The sequence below is a fragment of the Anguilla rostrata genome, chromosome 8 (assembly GCF_018555375.3).
Source record: "Anguilla rostrata isolate EN2019 chromosome 8, ASM1855537v3, whole genome shotgun sequence".
NCBI classification, from domain to species: domain Eukaryota; kingdom Metazoa; phylum Chordata; class Actinopteri; order Anguilliformes; family Anguillidae; genus Anguilla; species Anguilla rostrata.
This window is the reverse complement of record NC_057940.1, coordinates 8,060,825-8,084,490: the sequence shown is the minus strand read 5'-3', so window position 1 is coordinate 8,084,490 and position 23,666 is coordinate 8,060,825. Positions and strand designations below refer to the sequence as shown.

At 45.9% G+C, this 23,666-nt stretch overlaps 3 protein-coding genes across 4 annotated transcripts in view; all 3 read left to right on the top strand.

Annotated features, from left to right (window-relative positions):
- Window positions 1-3,577: 3,577 nt before the first annotated feature.
- Window positions 3,578-18,790, top strand: LOC135260718 (PX domain-containing protein 1-like). The gene is made up of 5 exons (XM_064346179.1): window positions 3,578-4,114; window positions 13,916-14,007; window positions 14,476-14,593; window positions 15,108-15,219; window positions 16,219-18,790. The coding sequence occupies exons 1-5, from the start codon at window positions 3,859-3,861 to the stop codon at window positions 16,340-16,342; spliced, it is 702 nt and encodes a 233-aa protein (XP_064202249.1). The 5' UTR covers window positions 3,578-3,858; the 3' UTR covers window positions 16,343-18,790.
- Window positions 18,791-18,946: 156 nt separating this feature from the next.
- opn4.1 (opsin 4.1) lies at window positions 18,947-22,971 on the top strand. Its single transcript, XM_064346178.1, has one exon. The coding sequence runs from the start codon at window positions 20,745-20,747 to the stop codon at window positions 22,209-22,211; it is 1,467 nt and encodes a 488-aa protein (XP_064202248.1). The 5' UTR covers window positions 18,947-20,744; the 3' UTR covers window positions 22,212-22,971.
- A 535-nt stretch (window positions 22,972-23,506) lies between these two features.
- LOC135260715 (protein disulfide-isomerase TMX3-like) overlaps window positions 23,507-23,666 on the top strand; it is a 32,679-nt gene continuing 32,519 nt past the window's right edge. Inside the window, exon 1 of one of the 2 annotated variants that reach the window (XM_064346175.1) lies at window positions 23,507-23,642. In XM_064346175.1, coding sequence (XP_064202245.1) covers window positions 23,609-23,642 — 34 coding nt within the window. In that variant the 5' untranslated portion in view covers window positions 23,507-23,608. The remainder of the gene's footprint in view (window positions 23,643-23,666) is intronic. The other variant, XM_064346176.1, reaches the window with a different exon arrangement.

Here is a 23,666-nt window from a genome sequence, read left to right as displayed (position 1 = left end):
AATCCTTCAGAAAAGTGCCTGTTCGTTGCCCCACCACCCCCTACGTCCTTGTGCCCCCCACACGTTCTTCAGCTAACACACATTCCTGTCCTTGAAACACATGCGACCTGGATGAGCCTTTTTACGAGTTGCAAACCTTTATTAATTTAGCTCAAAAACGAATCCATAATGACATAATTAGGGAGGGGGTTCTTTAAAACCTGTGAATTGCCTGATGGATAAATCAAGCTCTGGCTTAGACCTCCACCTTGTTTGCAAATGCTCATGGGCTATTTTCGTAAGTGGGGACAGGTGAGACCAAACATGGCTTAGAAGCCAATCCAAAAACATGAGCCAAATGGCCGGTTGCACAACATTTTGTGCCTTGCTCTTGACATTCCTTCTGAGCTGCCGTTAAGCGGACTGGTCCCCGCTCTTCATCTTCACCCACGCTGGAATTCCACCCCCCCCCCCCCCCAAATGCATGGGGCTACCCTGAGACCCCCGACAGGCCCCCTCTTTTCAAAAAAAGTCTTTCAGATTTCAGATGGCCTTGGGTCGCCTCCTCCAAAAAAAAAAAAAAAAAACTGGCGTTACTGTAGCACACACAGTCTACCCCACAGCGAGGGCACGTGATCCAGTTATAAATTTGGCCTCTAATGAGCTGCGCTCCTCCGAAGAACAGTTTAGGGTCTTGGAAGGGGGTAAACTCTCTCCTCCTGAAAGCAAGCCATTGTTCGTGGAAGGGGGGCTCCCTCATGGTAGAGGCATTGCAACATCGAACCACCATCACTCTTCACAGTCTCTTCCCAGAATACTGATTCGTAACCAGCCCCAGAAGTTGCCATTCTGAAATGTCTTTTTTTTTTTATGTGTCGCTAACGCTCTTTATTATTGTGTGATTATTGCCAGAGTAGGAGTAACCCTCGGTCAATTATGCGACACCAAACTGCTGTAATGTAACTCCGTATTTTTGGATTGGATAGCATTTGGTCGCACGCTCGGAAATGCACAGCGCATACGTTCGCTGATGGAATAGCCCTGAAAACCCAATCCATTCCAATTCGTCCTATCAAAGGTTAATTCCCCTGGATTTTCGACCTTAATTGTTTGAATCAACCGCTTGATTTGTTGAGGTTTGGATGGGGATTTCGACCGACATGCAAATAGCCTCATTAATTTAATACCAATAGACCATATATTGACGTGAAGTGCAATTTCCCTTTTAAGCAAGCCAGATCAATCCAATTAGCATTTGTTTTTTTTTTGCAACCGCTGTATATCACAGTGTGGATTTCCCGTTAGCGTTGTTAGCGGGAGAACAAAGAAAAATTTATCGGCCGAAGATTGCCTTTTTTAAAAGCGATCATTTCCTCCTTCTCGCCGCTGAACAAATGAGAGTCACGGACCATTGCGGCTCAGTCTGGCGCATTACCGCATAAAGAGGCTACGGCTCTCCCGTAAACTCATCGGCGCTGCCCCTCGCTACTATGATGAACAGAGAGAGAGAGGGCCATTGACGCGACATTACTGGGTGGTAACTGTCAACGGGCCATTACGCAGAGAAAAGTGGAGCACCCTGTCTTCTCCGGTAGAGTGTGAGGGATTGGATGCTGTTATGGGGAGCTATCAGAGAGGCCGCCGATGTAAAGGTCCGATCAGACCTCCCCACATCCTGGCCAGCTGGTGTCTGCTGGCATTTCGCATGTCACCCGTCACCCGTGTGTGTGTATTATCATTCTACTGTGTGGACATGAATATTATCAATGTAACCTCATAGGGGGGGAGGGGTCACTGTTGAGCAATAGAAACTGTGAAGGCGGTGCCAAAGGTTTCATCTCAAGCAATATTGGATTTTAACCTTTTAAGGCATAAAGCCACAAAGATGTGATTAGAATGTTGTTTACCGAACATTCTAATGCTGATGTAACAATCACTACTGGTGCTTGAAAGAAATGCAGCTCTAAAGCACTTATTTCGTATTTTGAAAAAAAAAAAAAACCTTCCCAAAAACCTGTAAACACAGAGACTAACTAGAGAATTCCAGATTAATTGACTCAGTTTACTTGCAGATAAAAAAAACTCCCTTAAAATTTTTGAGTAGCCAAATCTTTCTGTGCTTTTTATTACTTTCATGAAGCAATGGCCTGCATTCTAATATGACTAGGTCTCTACTTTTCTTCTAAAGTGGCGACAACTGGTGTATAAATTTGTGTATGACCAGTCACTGAGGCTATTTGCCTCTCTAAAATTGTGACACACAGATTTGTTTAAAGCCTGATTCATGTAATTCATCAAAAAAAAAAAAAAAAAAGCTTTGAGAATCTTTATGAGGCGACTGCACCACAAAGTGCGGGAACTCTTTGTTTCCTTTTCAGGCTCTGAAAGTGTCATATTTAGCCACGGTGGAAAGCGTGTCTGTTCATTTTTTACTGACATCGCTGTCAGTGGCCGCATGTGGCCCAAGGCAAAATGGGACAATACTGGTCTGTCCAGGAGCTGACATCACATCACATGGCTTAGCATTAACTAATCATACAAATATGGTATTGTGATATGAGGTTGACTTATGGTTGACACACCCGGTTTTCGCCCAGTCTGTTTTCAGCTTCGTTGTCCACGTGACAGTCCAAGTCAGAATGTCATTTGTTTGGTTTTCCAATAGATGTGTCATGACATTTTTTTTAAAGTACGCGCATTCGACACAAATGCGCAAAGTGGGGAGCGCGCCGCTTGAACTTGCTGACCAGGCACTTCCTCAAAGTTATTATTAGCGCTGTCCGGAGCCACGCGCTTGCCAAAGCGAACTCACTTCCTCTAAACCATCATAGGCGGGATTATGAGCTTTGCCACAGCCTTGCCTAACTCTGCATTCGTAGTCAACAAATCACTGGCCCAATTCATTGAGCAATTTTTTCGTACTTCACCAATAATTAAAAAAAATCCAGACACCGCAGCTGATATTTAAAAGCGTTAAATACCCTTATTAAATACCCAGGTTTTCCCGTTGTTGAATTTCAGTTTATTTATTTTGCACAATACAGTGACAATTTTTTATACGGCATTCTTACACCTTTTTTGCTGCAATTGAATGCTGTACGAAAAATAACCAATGGAGAAAATAACTAGCACTTTTAAAAGCCTGGCCCATTCGTCACATAGCATCTAGTTGCGTTGAGAGAGAGAGAGAGAGAGAGAGAGAGACGCTACATTAATCACTAACAGAACAATGGGATGTATTAGCCTACTTACATTTTTAATTATACGGCCGACGCTGCTACACATTTTACATTTGTGACATGACTTGTTGAAATGTTGAAAGTTAGTTCGAGTGGAACGGCCAAACATTTGAGGCTGCATAAAATATTTATAAATGGGAAGTTTAGGTAACGGATTTCATTTTCTTTTATGTACCGATGTGTTTAGAAATGCATATACAAGTATTGGGGGAGCGCGAAAAATACACTCGGTAGAATTCCACTTCTCGTTTCTCTGTTAAAAAAAAAAAAAAAAAAAAACTACGGAGAAACATCCCATCCCATCCTATGAGATTTCGTCGAAAAGGGGACTGGCAGTTCACTACATTTCTTGGCCCTACCCATTCTCCGTCCGTGCTTGTCACTGCCACGTTTGAGTGTGCGTGCTCGCTCGAGTCCAAGTCGATGCTTAACTTCTGCTGCGTTTCAGAACGTCTGTCTGCGTCAGTGCAAGTTAACAAGAAGGATGAACGCTGCATAAATAAGTGAAAGGGAACATCCCACTGGGTTCCGGCGAGCCCGACTCCTGAACGACGCCTTGTAAATCCCAAATCCGGGACTGGTTCGCGGTGGACAGGGGCGCACCGGCTCCCAACCCAATAATGCTGGACTGATTCGAGGAATGGCATCTGCCGTGTTCGAGGGCACGTCGCTTGTTAACATGTTCGTCAAAGATTGCTGGGTTAACGGGATCCGACGGCTGATAATTAGCCAGCGGGGCGAGGAAGAGGAGTTTTTTGAGATCAGGACCGAGTGGTCGGACAGAAACATTCTGTATCTCCACCGGAGTTATTCGGATTTAGGAAGACTGTTCAAGAGGCTCGTGGAATCCTTCCCCGAGGACAGAGGGAATCTCGCCCAGTCGCCTCTCATAGATGGTGGGTTTGTATCTGTGTGCTGTAACGCATAATAACATTGACACGGAATGGCTTAGCTTACGTGCGAAAGTGGATGCCGTAGAATTTGTGTGCGTAAACACCATAAAAACCGCTTTTGTTGTATGTCACTTGTGCTGCAGTTTGCTAAGTATTTAACTAAAGAGAACGCAACTATGCTTTATCATATAAAGGGACCACACAATAAATACACGTTAAACCTAATTTCTGGTGAATAGACCAAGCAAAAAACAAGTAACAATAAAAACATAAACTTTTTTTAGATTGAATATCAACAGGTCAGTGTCACGTAGAAATCCCGAATGATTTTATACTGAAATCACAATTTTTAAGGAATTTGACAGTTCAGACAACGGGTCGTCTTTGCACCCACAGCGTATTTCTCTTCTGTTTACGTACTGCGCGTGTGATCTAAATGCGCGTCCGTTAATAATGCAAGCTAGTCTGATACGCGAAACCAAACCGCCAAGTTGGCCATTTGGAATAACCGATTACTCAACAAAATTGACTGCTTTCTCAGAACCAGACAACATTTGACTCAACACTGGACTCGTCATTCTGTACTTCTGAAGAGTCCAGTTACAGCGAAATTACTGTCAATACGCATGACTATTATACCAAGGGAAAGCTCGAACGTCGCCCCCTGGTGCATGTACTCGTAACTTCAGAACGGCCGGTCAACTTTCTAACCGTTAGTCTTTGCCTCTTTGATATAAGATTAATATTTATTATCCCAAACATTTTTTAACATTCAAGCGATTTCAGAAGCAGTTTAAAAAGACGCACCTTTTTATATGTGGTTATAACTCTAACAGTGTAAGCAAAATGAATTAAGTTCCAGCGTTCTTACTGAACATAGTCAGAAAGAAATCATCAGTCACTTCCGAATGGACTTCTAAGTGACCTGCTTTGTGGTCGAGGAGAGAGGAAAACTCGCAACTGGGCTCCTTTCTTGAATATACATTCCTATCAGTTCATCATTTTCTTTGACTTGCATCCTCGTGTAGGGCAGCTTATACAGAATACATGAAATAACTTGCCAACTGTGTGTGCCGTTATTGGGTGTTTGCTACACTAGTTCAGTTGCTGAAGAAAATAAACGCTCCCTACCTTGCGATTTTAACCTGGCTGTCTACGGACACGGGTGCACTTCCCTAACCACTGTACCACACTGCTCCATTAGCCCCGTGCCGTCTGAAGCACCAATCATCAGGGCTGTGTGTGATTTACAGGTGTCCTGCCCGGTTCTCAGGATGCCGTCCAGTTGTGGTATGCACACGCGTTTGTGCAAATTCTGCAGTCTTCACAGTCGTTACACAGGCAGGTCGAGTAATGCTGTACGTGGAGAAATGGTTTTTAAGTAAAGTCTGGCAGCAGGAACTGGTCCTAATGGACTCCATTTCTCATTTGCTTAGACGCTCTTGGCTCCCAGGGGTGAAAGATGGAGTTCGCTGCGGTGTCTCGGGCAAGACTGCCCTGTAGAGTGGGGGTGGGGGTGGGGGGGGGGACAGCTGTCTTCCAGCTGAGGTAATGTTGGGAGGGGGAGGGTTTTGGGAAAATGCACTGTAGGGAGGGATGACCCCTGCCCTCTGCTTTATGTTGTGCCTTTTTATCTCAAACTAGTGAACTGTGATGAGGGTAGTGACTCACCTCACCACAACGATACGGCACCCACAAACGAGACTTGTACCCCAAAACTTTGGGAACATTGTGGGTTTCAAAATGGCAGGGCTGCCTAACCCTGTTCCTGGAGATCTACCATCCTGCAGGCTTTCACTCCGATCCGGACAAAGTACACCTCATTCAACAGCTAGCCATCTTGTTGTGCTGCTAATTAGTAGAATGACGTGTGCCAAATTAGGGTTTAAATGAAAACATATAAGGATGGTAGAGCTCCTGGAGCAGGGTTGGGCAGCACTGCAAAACAGGATGCTGTAGTATCGACATTCTTCTCCTGTCCAGTATTGCCATCTCTCAATGGACAAATTAGCAACTGCATTATTGAAATAATGCTATTTGATGATGCTGTGTGCTAAGTGTACAAACCCTTTAATGTTTTGGAGTTTGTCTGCCGGGACATGGAACCATATTTTTAAAAACCAAAACCGTTGGTCACACTGTTCACCTCTTTTCCTTTCCTCGTGTAAGGTTCCTTCCACATTATGTCAGCTTCTCTGCTGTCACACGGCACTGTCCACGTTGAGCCCAAGGACACACTTTTTTTTGTGAAGAGTGTCACAAGGAAAGAACTGACCGATAAGAGCCTGTCCTTAATTTACTTGAACGGAGACCGACCAATCAAATGGTCGTTGTAGGCGTAAACGGCTTGTCAGATGAAAAGCGACGTCTTGCGTTGCGTTAAGCAGAACCTGGTGCCGACTGCAGTACTCTTTTCACGTGACAGATTCCCCATTTGGTTCGCCACACGCGCGCGGGGAGGGCCGCACTCTCGGCGTCTCTGATTTCTTACCCTCTCTGTTGTCATAGCTCTCTGCTGCATTATGTCCTATTCAGCAGTATAGGATGTGGTTTTTTTGTATGTGAGGTTATCTATTAAATCATGTTGTGTTGCTTCTGTGGAATTAGCTGAGACAGCAGAGAGCGGTGCCACACTGGGGCGTCTCGCGCTCGTCTGTTGTCGCGCGCCTGTTGCCGCACTGGACTGTGGGTAAACTGTAATGCCTTCGGAGGACGGGTTAATGGGCAAGTTTAGTATGCGCCACACCCGAATCAGTGGGTTTCACAGGACGTTGATGAGTGCAGTCCCTAATGCCCTTCTCTGCCTGGGGTCGATATTTAATCTGCATCCCTCTTTAATTGCATTTGAGATTAACCCTTTGATGAGTAGCTTTTTGAATAGTTTTTTCCCCCCCACAAAATTCTGAGTTAGTGTTCTAGAACTCCCTTTGCTTTCCGTAACCAGTAGCGATTGTTACATCAGTATTTAGAATATACAGTTAAGGACATTCCAATCACATGTTTGTGATCTCACACCTTAAAGGGTTAATGATGGGCAGCGAACGAGTGGCTGAAGCTGTGTTGCCACGGCGTCATTTCTGTTCCTGCACTCCCTCATGGTTAAGTGGCATGTAAAAGCTAACCAAAAGCTAAAGATAAAACATTTTGGATGAAAGCTCCAACGAACATTTTGGCTGAAAGCTCCAACCATCTATGAGATCATCTCCCTGGACCATCTAAAAAGCAATGTTTGGAAAGCTTTTGGATTCCGTGTAGCTCGGGGAGAAGATTCGGCAGGAGGGCGCAGTAGTTTTGCAGAATTTCTGCGAAATGGCGCTCAGATATCCCACGATGCCTTGTGACCTGAGGTCCACTCCTGCGCTTAGCGATCCAGCAGTGTTCAGAGAGATGACTGAGTCTGAGGCGCCAGTGTTTAAACAGCCAATCACAATGGCTTGTTCTCCTCCTGATCCACGCAGCCTTTGCCTGCTGTGGGCCACAGGACCATCATGCACCACAGCCCTGGTAAACGTGTGCATAATTATTACAGCCTCAGAATTTCCTCATGTTAATACAATGCTATATGTTCCAAATATGTTTTGAATGGTTAAATTTTTAAGGAAAGAATATTCAACAGACATTGTTTTGGGGGATGACCGAGAGCACTAACACACATACACTCCTCCTGTATTCTCACTTGAGAGACTGTGGCTATTTTTCATACTGCAGAGCACACAGAATGGTGTCAGAGAAGTAGTACTTATCAGAGGAGAGGCCGGTGTCTTGCTGACCACATCTCCTGCTTGTTTGGCACACGGTGGGTTGGCATTGAGAGGGTGCTGAAGCAGTGGTGCTCAAGGGGAGCCTTGGTTTGTTAGCCCAGTGTGCTAATGAAACTAGTTGCAGATATGAACTAGGTTCAGCTGAAACGTTCACAGCACAGAGCAATGCAGATTGGCTCTAGGTGCACGTGAGGGGCGTGGGCTGCCGCCAGGCTGAACCCAGAATGATCGTGATTGGTGGATGACTCTTTGGGCATCGGTGAACTGGTTTGGTGGAACTGCGGCAGCCCCAGTGATTGATAAGGCAGTGAGATAAGTAAATCGAGAGATGGAAAAGTGAGTTGACTAAGGAAGGCAGACAGTTTGAATAGCTCATTTCTACAGACCTTGGGCCTTTAAATAGACAGCGTTTACCGGCAAATGCAAGATGCCATCTTAAAGCCGCTGACAGATGCAAGTCCACAAACAGAAAATCGCTTTATTTTTCACTGCTGTTACACATATTTTGTCTTTCCAGTCCCATTACAAAAATAACCGATATCCAATAATGGGCAAGGTAGGCCTTCCATCAGGGCATCGACAAACTCATTTGCGCAGCTGGTTTAACGGGCCTCTCGTTTGATCACGTAAGGAAGTGACGGCTGTGTCTTGGAGATAAAGGACTTCCGTAAGTCTGGTGCGAGGGAAGCGCTCATCGCTAACGTTGCTCGCGTCGGGGAGTAACCGAAGAGCGGCGTCCGCGCGTTTCCGAGATCGCGGAACGCCGGCCGCCAAGTCGACCGACCTTGGGTCTGCACGGGAGGAAAAAAAAAAAAAAAAAAAAAAATTCCCCTCCGCGTTCTCTCCCGTGCTTTTTCGAACGTGGAACGCAGTGCTTATCCCAGCATTCCCCTGCACAGTGGCTCCATTGTGCTGCTGTGCCAGTGTTGCACTGAATTCTGCCACTTGAGAGAAAGCTGTACGGCCTATGGTTCTGCACGTGAGGAGAAATGTCCATCTATGGGCCATGGGGGAGTCCATGACAAGGGTCGATCCGGTTCAGGATTTTTAACTCCATAATTAGCTCAATCATATCCGTCTGACAGGGCGGCATGGTGGTGCAGTGGGTAGCACTGTCACCTCACAGCAAGAAGGCCCTGGGTTCGAATCCGGCCTGGGTAGGCTCCAGCACCACCTGCGAACCTGCCCGGGATAAGCGGGTATCGATAATGGATGGATGGATATCCATCTGACATTTGTATAGACTGCAAGTTTATCCTAAAGGTTTTACTGTGCCCGGCTAGAGAGGAGAGAGCCAGCGTGGCTTATGGAGCCGTCACAACACTAGAACTAAGGTAACTGGTTGGAACAAAAACCAGCACACAGGCTGGCCCTTCAGGACCGGAGTTGTGCACCCATGGCCTACAGTGTGTGCATGAGGAGAGATGACGTGCTAGGCAGTGCCTATCCTGCCAGGATCAATGGTTATTATTGTGGTTGACTAACCCGCTGGGGAGCAGTGGCCTCTGTCGTGCTCTGGCTACTATGGATCTCCCTGGGCTACAACACTGTTAGCCTGTTACAAATTTTTGGCCAATGCTACATTATGATTGGTACCCTGCTATTCTTAAACACAGTGTTGCGTCTCTGGAGTGCAATGCTACCGGCCCTACCTGGCTTCAGACGATGATCACGCCATACCCTCCAACCACACCACTCCGTTCAGCATCCTCAAGAATAAAGCATAACATTTTTATAAAAAACAAACAAACCAACCCTTCTCTGCTTTTATCTTGCAGGTATTGAGGTGAACACCTGGATGGTGGCACTTATATGATCATAACTGTACCTATCTCTAGTTCTAATGGTGATTGTTTACCATGTGAAAAGCAGTTTTTTGTTAGCATTGTCTAAGAGAATCTCCTAAAGGACTATATTGTAGATTGTAATTTGCTACACCAGCCGAAAGCTCCTGTTGTCCTTCAGTTTTATATCGTTAGAGAAGGTTGTTTGGTGCAGCAGTTTGAACTGAATGTTTGACCTGGAGGCTGTTGGGATGGATTGTCTATTTGAATCACACAACTGCAACAGAACAGATTTATCACACGTGAAATGAAGTCTATGTTCACATAGCCCTGGATACAGCCATCTGTGAGTAATTTAGTTCAGTGTAGTCACACCCGAATTGATTGGTGAGCCCTGATTGCTTCTGTGTATATAGAAAGCTGCCCTTCTTTTATAATCAGAACACTGGATATATCTTTGTGAATGGACTGCAGTGTGTATGACAATACTCTCGTGAATGGGCTTTGCTTCCTCCCCCTGTCTTCTAGAATGATGTTCACCCAAATGAGGACATGATCAATAGTGAAAAGATCTTAACAGTCAAAGAGAGAGGAATCGTTTCTGATTTACCTCTGAGAGGATGTTGGAGATGTTCCCATTTACTCAACATTACATAAAATGGCAGGCGTACTTTCTTCTTGTCAAGTAGGTACTGCACTTACTACAAGCCTGCTCCTGGCTTGGGCTGTGTCTGAAACAGCCTCTGCGTCCTCAAAATATGTTCCGTCTCCTAAACATACTGTTTACTGTGCAGTGCATATTTTTTAGCGCATATTGGGCAGTATGTGAAAAATATCCTCCATACTGTTTTCCAATGGTACGCCTGCAGTGCCATAAGACATCCCGCCCTTGTAGTATGAAGGCCCCGCCTCTTCCTCTCCGATTTATGGGACCTCTTCCTAAGAAGCATGGTCTCCCTTCCTGAAAAGTGTGCTTCCAAATATACACCAGTGAAAGCCTGGAAATAAGTATATGATCTGGGGATTTTAAGTACACTACACTCAGAGAGAATTTCCACCACTTAACAACTTTCTCGTCCAGCGTACTCAACATGTGTACTCAATAGTAGGCAAGTGTGCTGCTTCGGACATGGCCGTTGCCTCGCGTCTGACGTGCGACGCAGGTGGAAACAGCCGGTCGGACAGAAGTCCATCTGTCCACACCCGTCTTCAGGAAAAGTGCGCTGTCTTCCTGTGCATGCTGTCTCAGAATGGCCACTGATCTCTGAGCAGATAAAGGCGGTCGCCTGCTTCCTCTCTCCCTCCGGCTTTGTCCGAGCCATTGTGTGCTTGGCGTTGCGTGACACTGGCGGTATGATTCTGAACTCATTCAGCCATTAGGGCTGTCGCAGTTGCACAAGTGTGGCATCTGTTGCTGTTGCTGCAGCTGTTGCTGTGCGCTTGTGAATCCACATGTCCTACTGTGTGTATCACAATCACATTCACAGTCGGCACACTGCTTTTAATCCTGAGTATTCCGTAATCCGGAGCTGTATCTCTCCTTTGCACTCATTGTCATACAAAGGGTAACCTCCTTGTCTTATCCCTTTAAGGTGTAAGATCACAAATATGTGATTAGAATGTTCCTTACTGAACATTCTAACGCTGATGTCGCAATCACTACTGGTAACTGAAAGCAATGGAGTTCTAGAACACTGACTTAGAATTTATAAAAAACATAAAAATAAAAAAAACTACTCTCCTTCAAAGGCTCAACCAGTAATTCCATGCGTCAGTTTCCAGTGATGTGGAAACACATGGCTCCCAAAGAATTGAGCCTGGACCAGCTACGCCTGTGTCCATTCATAGAATAGTCAGATATAAGACTGTAGCTGTGCTAGCCGATTCTGAATATGAGCTTGCTTTATTAAGCCATTCATCACCTCTAAATGTTTTTTTTATGTTCACTGGACATCAGGAAGGTGGAAGAATGGAACACGAGCTATTAGCAGATGACTCATTCTTTCCCTGTGGTAAGGCTGGGCAGAATTCTAGGCTATGTACAGTTGTAATGGCTGTGGTAATGCAAGATGATTCAGATGCGCAGTCATAGTTAACTGTCTGAGAGGGCGGCGTTGTCAGGCCAGTAAAGAATAGCCGGTAAAATTTAGGAACCATGTGATTTCAGAACCAAACGTATGAGATCAGCAGCCCATGCCCCGTACAGAACCCTGCGGACGCAGTTGAGAACGGACACAGTCGTCATCATGATGTGCTGCTGTGGCATTTCGCAAGGAGTCTCCAAACCCGGAGGAAACGATTTGTACAGGATTCTTAACAACGGTAGCTACAGACATCACTACGGCTGTGCAGTCACCGCTAAGTTACGCCCTGCCGGCGATTAGCACTGACAAACACTCCAGTGTCTTTATTTTGGGAACATTACCTCTCAGCTGAGACGCAGATTGACGGGAAACAGAGATGTGCTTTGCACCCCGGTGTTGGAATGGTTTGGGACTGAGAGTTCCTCATTAGTGGTGACTCCACTGTCTACTGTCTGTGCGGCGTTTACGTTTGCTGACGGAAATACCCAGCTGTTCTCAGTAGCGCAAAGGGCTTTGAAGGACACGGCTTTGAGAGCTGTGCAGTTGTGCGCTGCTCACTTCGTTCCTCTGTTCATGGTTGTTGGGCCAAGGTCTGTTCACAGTACATCCTGGTGTTTTTTTGTTTCTGGGGGGCCCGTGGTGAGTCTGGGTATTGGCATCCAGGAAGTGCTCGCGGCACACAGGAAGCAGAAAGGGAGATGTCCAGGAAGCAGTGAATCAGACATCACTGTGGCTGTGAGGAAGACCACAGAAAGGCACAAGGCTGTTTCATCCCTAGTTTTCCTTTTAGCCATTTTTAAAAAATTTTTTGCTAATCCCTCAGGGTAAATTGATGGAAGATGGAGGCCAGTATAAACAGCTGTTGTAGTTGTGATGCTGTAGACCAACTATGCTCCAGCCAGAGCCTTGAGTTCAAGCTGACATCTGTAACTGCACCATGTGACCCTTAAGTCTCAAACCCAACTGATCTGAGCAAGGAAACAGTCCCATTCATGCTGCTCATAACACTATGCCTATTAAATGTCAAAACTAGTGCCTAATAATAATAATCACTGTCATCATTCTTATTTGACTGAGCAAACACCCTGAGGATAGGTGACTAATATGGTGTTGTCTAATATAATGTGTCATGTGACACAATATTCTTTTGGTGAAAACACATTTTGGGGAAGCTAGTTGTTGGTTGACTGTGTATGTGTTCTATGTCAGGTGTGTCATATGTTCTGTGTTTTTTCTCCTGTTGTGATAATTACCTAAGGTTGTCATATCCCATGTTTTGGGAAAATTATGCTGCTCTCAAGCTCCCAGCATGCAGTTCTCTAAGTCAGTAATCTGCGCTATCTGGGAGCTCTTGCTGAGCAAACAGGTGAGGGCCACAGCATAAACATGTGCTTCTTAAAATGCATCTTGACCTATTTGACCATAAAGGTCAAGGAACCCGGCATAACTGAATGGTTGATTCAATTAGCAACGATCCACCTTTATCCCTTGAATTGCAGTTTTTCCTTCTTTTTTTCCCCTGGCATCCTCTCATTTTCAGATTTCGGTTTAGGCCTTTAGCGATAACCTTTGTCTTATCTGGGACTGAAAAACAAAAGGTCACAGGGTGGGCCAGATAATTCAAGAGCTAAAGGCCAGACTCACTTTGGAACTCACCGTTTCCCTGGCGTCGTCGTCACGGATACGACAGAGGTCTGATTTACAGTTTGGCTTTCACGTGTGTATTCAACCGCTGAGAAAGCAGCGGACAAGCTTCGTGTTTTTGTACGAGGCCGTCTCGTTTGATGCAAAAGGGAAGGCTGGCATTTTAATGGGTCAAAATGAGGGACCGGGCCGGCCAGGCAATTAATGAGGACATTTAAAGGCCCTGATTTATGCCGGCTGTGGTAAAGTTAATTTCAAGTTGGGGTGCAGACAGGAAGCTGGATTAAATAAACTGTGCTCCACTCCCAAGGATCTTGGTTGCAGTTTGATTTAGAAACAACCGCCTTCCAGCATATTAAAACTGCCGAATGTACCCGGCAACCAGGCAGGGTTTCGTAATTAGCAGTTAGCGGGTGTGCAAAAATGTAGATTTAAACGCAGCTGTGGGTAGAGCTGTGTGAAATGGCGCATTGTAAAGTGTGATGTTAATGGCGTGTGTGTGTGTGTGTGTGTGTTTGCGGTGTTCTCCAGGGCTCGTGAAAATCAAAGAAGCCAACGACATTGAGGCCAGACTGAATGAGGTGGAGAGACTGCTGAAGAATGCCATCAACATGCCATGGAAGGTTGGTCTCACACACATGCACACGCACGCACACAGACAAAAGCACACATGTGCACACACGTGTACACAAAGACACACAAGCACGTCTGCGCACACACACACACACACACAAGCACGTCCGCGCGCACACACACACACACACTGGAATATTTATTCACACACATTTTCACTGAAATACTCACACGCTATGCCATTTTATGAGTCTAACGTGGAGTGTGATGTTGAATGGGCTTCTATTGGATGCGGTCGGGGGGGGGTATGCTTACACGGGTATATCTAAATATCCAAATATTGAAGCAAGCAACCTGTCTGGGGTGCACACAAAGCCTGGGCAGGTGTGAAAATGACCCCAGAAGTGTTATAAAGTGAAATTCCCCTTTAAGTGTTCGCCCTGATGTCATCTTACAGGACAGGTACTGTAAGCTCATCGTAACTACAGGTCAATGCCGAATAAACTCTTGTTCTGCAGTATTCCAGGTCAGAAGTGGTGCTGACGTTCTTCGAGAGGTCACCTTTAGACCAGGTGCTGAAGAACGACAATGTCCACAAGATCCAGCCCTGTTTTCAGAGTCCGGTCAAGATATCAGGTATGCATTCTCCCTTATGCTCCATTTGCTGTTTAATTAAACAATGTGGCACTTCAGGCCGCGCTGTATGGTGAATAGTCACAGCCACAGCGGTGTTGCTAGGCAGGATGGGAAGTGGAGTACCGGCAACCCCTTTTAGCCATGACTGTATTCAGGATACAGCACGACCTCGAGTGCCGTATTGCTCTTATAAAACGGTTACAACATATAGAAACAATGAATTGATGACTCAGTATTACTCATTTTGGAATATTTGTAAGTGATTCTTTTTGATTAATGGTTCAGATCGGTTTTCCAATCATTGTAGGAAGTGGTCTCAGCCAATCAGAACCCAAGATTGAAACAACCCATTATAATTTGCCATAACACAGGTGCAATAGCACCTTTTGGGGCACCTAGACTATAAATAACTGTGTATAGTATCTTAATTTTGCTATTCAAAATTCCTAGCTGGAAAACTGGCATCAAGTCAATGCTTTGCGGTCCGGCCAACTGACCGTGTTTGACCCCACAGAAATCATGAGGTCCAATGGCTTCTGCCTGGCCAACACCGAGACCATTGTTTTTGACGAGGGCCTCCCCCACAGCAAGGAGAGGCCCCCTTCCACGGATTCCGCTGAACACCCGTAAGTCGTCGTCTATCACTTGTTTGATTTTGTTTCGTTTGTTTGTTATTCCCTCCCTCTGTCTGAATGCCTTATTCATCTATTGGCTGGTTTTCCAGTTTCGCTGTCGTCAGTTCAATTCATCCCCCCTTTAGTCGTTCACTTATGCACTGATTAACCCACCCATTCTGATATGGCTGTACGGATGGACTTTGCGCTTTGGGTCAGTGTAGCAACAAACGGGCATGGGGGTATTGATGGATTCTGACAGCACAGCACATAAAGTTGAACCACGGCGTCCTCTGGTGAAAGTATCGATCCCCACACGCATTGCATTCGCGAGACAGACTGGATTAAGCCGGCTTTGCAAAACTGAAACAACGCTGACCGTGAGTGTCACGCAAGGAAATGGCAATGGAACCGAAAAAGGACGAATAAATCGTTCTTCCTAAACGTGACCTCATTATGACCACACTGAGAGTTCGGGCTGGTCGTCCAGACAGGCGGTCCGAGTCCTGAGAGTATGGGAGAGAGGACGGTGAAGACCGTGCGACTGGGATTCTGAAGTGGGACTTCCTCTCGGGGGCCCCTCCTCACAGGAAGTGGCTCAGCGTGTCACTTCCTTCCCAGGGAAAAGAGCAGGGGAGGGGAAACCAGAGCGAGGAAATGCATTCCTGTGATGTCAGGGGAGAAAAATGTCAAGAATGGCAGAAGGAGAAGACTGAAAACAAAGGCCATGCATCTTCATATTGAGAGCTCATACCTCCATAACAGAGCACATGCTTAAGGAATTTCAGTGGTGAATTTGGCCAATGTTTGCTTGTTAAGGAATGTTTTGTTCAGAAAAATTTAAAAAAGGTGTGTCGAAGTTGAAATGCAGGTCGTTTATGAAGCTGTTGTTTATTTACTACTTCCTATTTATAATAACGGACTTGAGAATGTTAGAACAGTTCATGACAATTATTTAAGATTTAATTTGCTCATTTTTTAATACTTTTTTGTTTTATTTTTATGGTGCAGGTTTGAGAACAGCGAGGAGTTTGTGAGGGACGAGCCGGATAATGGCGATGACGACCCGGAGGCGTACCTCACTAATCTGTCCTACTACCACCTGGTGCCCTTCGAGACTGACATCCTGGAGTGAGGTGCTGCGCAGACGCCCGTCCAGCTGCGCACACTCAGGCTCAGCTGCATTGGTGCTGGTCAGGCCGCGCAGATTTTAGTCCGGCTGCACAGCTTATCTGCCTGACTGCGGAGATCCCGATGTGGAGTGTATCGTGGAGTGTGTTGCAGAATGAGCTTTTGGCAGCGATGTCACCTCCGCCTGTTTTTGAAAAGGGTGGGGTCGCTGTCCCGTATTGCTTGGTGCTTCAGGGTCCTCCCTTGAGGAAGAATTGGACTGGGGATTAGGAAGTTGGGAAGTTGGACCTTAAAGAAAACCAACACAGCTGGTTTGGATTTTTGGTCTTTTCCAGAAAAGATCTGATCTCAGTGTTCTGTACCCAAACAGGGTCATATGCTTAAATAGACCTGGGCAACGAGAAGCTGTCCTCTCATATTTAACACCACCAATGTGCCTTGCACCCTTATCTTCATACCCAGGGGCTGAATGTCCCGTATTGGGATGGGGAGCACGACTGGGCTCCACAGAACCCTTGGCTAATCAGAATTGACCCCTCCAGGATCCCCAGTACCCCAAAGGCTAACACGAAAACAGCTTCCCCAGCTGGTTTCCATTGGGCTGCTGGTCCCCAAAGACATGAACTGTCTGTGAATCCCTGTTCCTGGACCGTACCCTGTTAGGTGATCGCACACATGCAGAAACAAAAATCCAAATAATAATATAAAGAACGTGGAAGCTTTGTTTTAAAAGCCACGAATAGCACAGCCTCGCCCTCAGAATCCCGGGATGGATTTTGTTCTCTTATGAAAGCTGTTCTCAGTGTGAAGTCATTGTTGAGAATGCAGTGGGAGCTGGAGTCCTGCGTATCCCACCACAGATCTACAAGCCACTGGCTTTTTTTAGGGGACAGCGGCTTTGCTATGGAAGGGCATGTCAAAACTGTCCTCATTCTTTATCTACTTTATCCACAGAGAGCACACACCTGTTGTTTAGACAACTGGAAAACAATCTGTTCACGTTACTCTGGAGATGAAAAGAGCATATATGTAAGGTCATCTAACATCTTGAATATCCAGATTCGTTCAGTGTAGATCTTACTAAAACCATACACAGGATGACATTGTAACAGCTGAAAGGATTTGATGGCCAATCGTTTGCCTTATATTTGCTTTATTAATGCAGCCTGATGTGTAGATATTGGGTGGCACGATGGTGCAGTGGCACTTTCTGTGTTGAGTTTGCATATTTTCCCTGTGTCAGCGTTTCCGCCAAGTACTCCCACAATCCAAAGACAGCGGCTAACTGTGGGGGGGGGGGGCATTCACAGAGTGTTACTGTAAAAGAGCATGCATGCTCAGTCAACCCGCCCTGTATGACTAAAGGTTGTGCCAGCTTCCGTTGGTCTGTTTATGCTTTGAGTGGAGTGCAGTGCCCAGCGCCCCCTTCAGGCAGACTGTGTCTTCTTCAGCTGTAGTACCTGTCGTATACAGTAGGTGCATTCAGGTGCATTCAGCTGTGTAGCCCTTCCTTTACCTGGAGTATCTGTTCCCTCACTGTGATCTCGTCTCTCTGGCTTAACAACAGATGGGCTAGGTTGACTATTAAGTCATGTGAAAAATTTTAATTTGAAATTTTTTTATCTGTGAGAAAATAACCTTTAACAGTCTAGGAGAGTATTTGATTTATTCTCTTTCTTTTTAAAATCAGTTAACTTGCAAGCAAGCTAAATACAGTGCATATCATGTGATATGTGCGTGCGGATGTGTAAGATATGCTTCAAGTAAAACATTTTGCCAATCTTTCGGTGTAACTGCTAATTGTCAGTTGCATGGCTTGTATTGAAAGGAGGTAAAATGGACAAACAGTCTGGGTACGCAGGCTGAGAATGGATTGTTTGACATTCTGATTTTTGACGAGTTTATTTTGATCTGTAGGAGTCTGAATGAGTCTGTGTAATGAACTCTGCAGCCTGCGGTGTCTGTGTTTGCTAGCTACTTGTGCAACACAGACAGTCCTGACTTCTCGGCTACAGATTAATGTGTGTTATCATTGACCACAGTCGTTTATCATAATTAGAATTAAAGACAGAGGACAAATAAGATGTGCTTTTATACTAAGATGTTAATTTAATAAAATATGTAAAATAGAAAAAAGATAATTTATTTTTTTAGGCACAGTCTTAACAAGATTAGCTTCAAATGGTTTGTTTATCACTGAATCCCGCATCTTCATCTGCATTGTACTTTCTGCCGTGCAAAGGCAACATTTGATGAATTCTGCAGTGGAAGAAACATCGAAATTAAAATTACCCACAATCCTACTTGATAATCAGTTTTCAGAAGAACATTGATAAATGTTGAAACAGTGTTATTTATATAAAGCCTAATAAAACCACGGAATGCTTTGATCAATGAATAGCATGTAATGTGTATATTAAAATATTTCTAATAAAAAAAGACATTAAAATGATTGAATGTGCTTCTAGGTTCTCTTTCAGTCTTTTTCAACTTATTATTTTCAAGTTTCAGGGTGACAGTCCTTTTCATTAAGGTCAAAGTGAATTTAATATGCATATTGCCAGGAAATCTTAATGTGCATGTTGATGAAAACATCTATATCACTTTTAAGACCATTTTCGCTTTTTGCCATGGTTTAGTTCAAAGGGCCTTTTAACCAATTATATGTGAAACACTGCCCCCTGTGGCTAAAATTGGTCACTTACTGCTCTGAAGTTCACAAAACAACAGTAGTTCTATTCTTTTTTGAAAATGCTGATCTGCTAACAGGATAGTAATGACCTTTTTTTGTTAATTAAAAACATTTCTGATATTTTCTGTTTTTTCCTTGAATGACTAAAGCACTGTTGTAATACAACAGTTGTCTGCTCTAAATTTATTTGGGAAAATCAGCTCCCTCTTGCAACAAGATATGACAAACACATCGTCACACCAGCAAAATCAATATTAAATGATCTTTATCCATTGTGCTATAAATGGTCTGCTTCTATCTGGTTGATGATACAGAGTACCTAAATTTAGATAGAGGATGGCAAAGATAATTTTCTCTCCTAAGCCAACATCAATAAACCAGGCTTAAAAGGACTATGATACAGTATATGTTGTTCATTGGTGTTATATGATTATATCCCATTCATGGATATTTATTCTCTCAATTATTCACCATATATTGTCTTTATTATTTCATTTAAACCAATATTTATGTAAATACGCATATAAATCTGTAACAAACTCAATGCTCAAGCTAAGCTAAGCTAAGCTAAGTGAAGGTGCTCTTTATCCAGTCATTCCCGACTGGAATTATGACAAACGGATGACTTGTAACTGAATTGTTTAAAAACAAGTCATCAAAATGAAGATCATTTCATATCCTGATAATTACTGTACCTACTGCCCAGCTGTGAAATCATTTGACCTCTTGAGTCATAAATGAATACATGTATAAAAGTATCAGAACCTTAGAAGATGATGACTAACAAGGCTTCAGCTCTGGGTCAGGCGGAGAGGTCGGCTGTACCGGGATGACTTCCTGTTGTCGGTGACTCTGCGACGCTCGGTACTTCCTGTAGGTGGAACGGGGCTGCATCAGTATCCAGGTCAGTAGGCACCACACACTAGGTGGGAATGCTTTTTTTTTTTTTCTTCTCACTCCCGCGGGAACAAACATCGCGCCCTACATTTGCGCCACGCGTTGCTGTTATTGATCGGCACTGTACGGTCACTCAGACAATCCATTTTCAGGTCATTTTTTTTTTTTAGGCCGAAAAAGTGCACTTTTATCAACGGCTAACTGGGCCAGCATCAGCAGATAAGCTTTTCCTGTTTACGCCTGTCTGCTCTTCTCCTGGCCTATATTTCCTAGGCAGTGATTGCCCGTATACGGGGAAACCATTTAAGGTCAGCAAGAATTGTAAAACAACCCACATTCCTGGAAGAAATTTCTCTCAAGGTGCTTCGTTCCAGAATTTGAGCTTTTGTCGAGCAAGACCTTCCCTTTGTGCAAACGGGGTCATCGATCTGTGTTCGGACTGGTTCCACTCTCTTATTGGGTCAATGGCACTGTTATGACACGGACATCAACCTGATCACCGCGCGGAAGCATAAACCAGACCAGCCAAAGGAACAGCCGATAATTTTGGCGTCACGGCATTGATCAGTATATAAAGAGCGGACGCTTTGGGAGCTGTGGGCAGTTGGTGTGGAGAAGGCAAACTCTGCAGTGCTGACGAAGAAGAACACATTGGAAAACCTGTCTGGTCCTGCTTCGGTCACTCATTTGAAAAGCTCAGCGTGCACAAGAACCAGCGTTCGCTGCTTCTATATTTCTACAACGTGCGCCGCCTCACAAGTTAAAAAAAGGAACCTTCGTAATCATCAACACACTTCGACCCTGAAAAAGCGGTGCCATGAATTACCACTCTGCCAGAATGGGCGTCGGCTGCCGCCCGGGCCACCACGACTGCAACGGGACATTTAGGGAACCCTCGTTCGCCAGGAACTACCGGCTGCCGGACCGCCATTACCACCACCCGACCATTGCCGTCCCCCCCTACCCTCAGCTCCCCGACCCGCCCCACTTTCCCGCCGCGGACGTCCCGGACCACGCCCACTACATCATCGGCGCGGTCATCCTGGCCGTGGGCGTGACGGGGGTGCTGGGCAACGCCCTGGTGATCTACGCGTTCTGCCGGAGCCGGGCGCTGCGCACGCCGGGGAACATGTTCGTGGTGAACCTGGCGGCGGCCGACTTCCTCATGTCGCTGACGCAGTCGCCGGTCTTCTTCGCCGCCAGCCTGCGCCGCCGCTGGGCGTTCGGGGAGCGCGCCTGCGAGCTCTACGCCTTCTGCGGCGCCCTCTTCGGCATCTGCTCCATGGTGACCCTCGCCGCCATCGCCGCCGACCGCTGCCTCGCCATCACCCGACCCCTGGCCTTCCTGGGCGGGGTCACCCGCCGGCGGGTGGGGCTCGTGCTGGGGGGCCTGTGGGCGTACTCCCTGGGGTGGAGCCTGCCGCCCTTTTTCGGGTGGAGCGCCTACGTGCCCGAGGGGCTGCAGACGTCCTGCAGCTGGGACTACATGAGCTTCACCCCCTCGGTGCGCGCCTACACCGTCCTCCTCTTCACCTTTGTCTTCTTCGTCCCGCTGGGGGCCATCGCCGCCTGCTACCTGGCCATGTTCCGGGCCGTCCGGACGGCCCAGAGGGAGGTGCGGGAGCTGGGCTCCGGGGAGATGCAGAAGGCCTACGAGCGCGTCCAGGGCGAGTGGAAGATGGCCAAGGTGGCCCTGCTGGTCATCCTGCTCTTCGTGGTCTCCTGGTCGCCCTACTCGGTGGTGGCCCTCACCGCCACGGCGGGCTACTCCCACCTGCTGACGCCCTACATGAACTCCGTCCCGGCCGTGATCGCCAAGGCCTCGGCCATCCACAACCCCATCATCTACGCCATCACCCACCCCAAGTACCGGGCGGCCATCGCCCGCTACGTGCCCCTCCTCCGGCCCGTGCTGCGGGTGCGGGACAAGGACCTGCGCTCCTCCTTCACCTCCTTCAGCGGCGCCGCCTCCTCCTCCTCCTCCCGCCGCGCCACCATCACCAGCCAGAGCTCCCTGGGGGTCGGGGCCCGCGCCACGGGCCGCTGGGGCAAGTCGCGCCTCTCGTCCGCCTCGGACACCGAGTCCTGCTGGGTGGAGAGCGAGGTCGACGGCTCCCTCCCCGTCACGCGACGCGCCTCCGTGGAGGTCCTCCGGGAGGGGGAGCAGCCGAGGGGGACGCCCAACCCCGCCTTCAACGCGGCCGCCGCCGCGGTGGGGGACGAAGACGTCCCAGACGGGGGCGCGCAGTGCGACGGGAAAGCTTTCCTGCTCGCCGGGAACTGAGAGAACGGGTGCAAGTACGTTTAGGTGGCGTAGTAAAAGAAGAGCCTTGTCTTGATGGTGAGTCGCAGTCTAACCCGCTAAGGTGTGACATCACAAATATGTGACTAGAACTTTCCTAACTGAACATTCTATCACTGATATAACAAACACTGCTGGTAACTGAAAGCAATGGGGTTCTAGAACACTGACTTCGATTTTTTTGAAAAGTAATTCCAAAAAAGGGAATTAAATAACTCACTCAGTGATGCATACATGTCTGTTTCACCTTTCCCAGCGATTTAGGTCATTGCAGGCCTACTGTAATGTATAAGATCTGGACACAAAGTATGTTGTTATGTGCGTAAATTTATGTTTGATGTTTGACATTGTATTTAACTGCATCTTCTAGGAAATTTAGCTGAAGTACTTTGGACAGGTTTCTCTATGCACCACGATGAACTGCCAAAATTAACCTAATAAATGAACTGTAAAGTAAGATAAAGTCAATGATTCTGTACAGTTGCTCCTCATAATGAGTTATGATGGCAATTCTCTAAAATGTATTTATTGAAATGGTCCATACATTTTGCCATCATCGTGTCTCCCAATGTCTTTTTTCATTTTTCAGGCCCAGCATATTTCATTTTATATTGCAACAATAAATTCTATTAGATTTTTCGATGTGCCTAGCTGAATAAATGAGATCATCTGCCACGTCTGTGTGATGAAAGCTTCATGTCAATGTAATTTGTCTTTCAATAAAGAGTTTAAATGACACTGATATTCAGCTCTTTTTTTTCAACAGCCATCATCGAGCTGCATGTGCTCACACTATTAATATCACTTTGGGAGTGTTTTACTTATTTTACTTTGTTTTAGTTTAGTACTGCGCTTAAGTTTGGTTTAGTACTACACTCAAATGTGTAATCACTGTTACTTGTGGAACCCATACTGTAGCCTATATAATAAGGAAATGCATGGTTAAAATTTCTCAAAATATCCGTATTTATTATTAGAACCATATGCCATAAATTCATTAGTGTGGAACTATGACTATACAAGTTGACATATTTAAATCGTGTTGTTCTGCTATATTGGGGCATAACTGGTTTTGGCATGATTATTATTTCCTGTTGTGTCTTTCTGAATGTGGAGACCAGTCCTGTACCCTGACTTTTCCAGAGCTTTTCATCTCAAGGACACCTATAAGGTTTTGGTATCACAGAAAATAAGCTCATAAACGAACCCACTGGAATCTATCTTTCATCTCTCATTCAAAATGCAATCAAGACCGTTATCTGCGCGCCACTTGTGTAGAATTCATATTCGTTGAGGCGCGCCTTGCGCTTGCTTGGGCGCATGCTCGGAAAAACGTCACTTCGTTTGGCTTCCTGTTCACATTGTTTTCATTCGGAAAGATGGCAAAAGAAAAAGCTGCCTTGACTTGTGCAGGTAATGTAACTTCATAAAGCACAA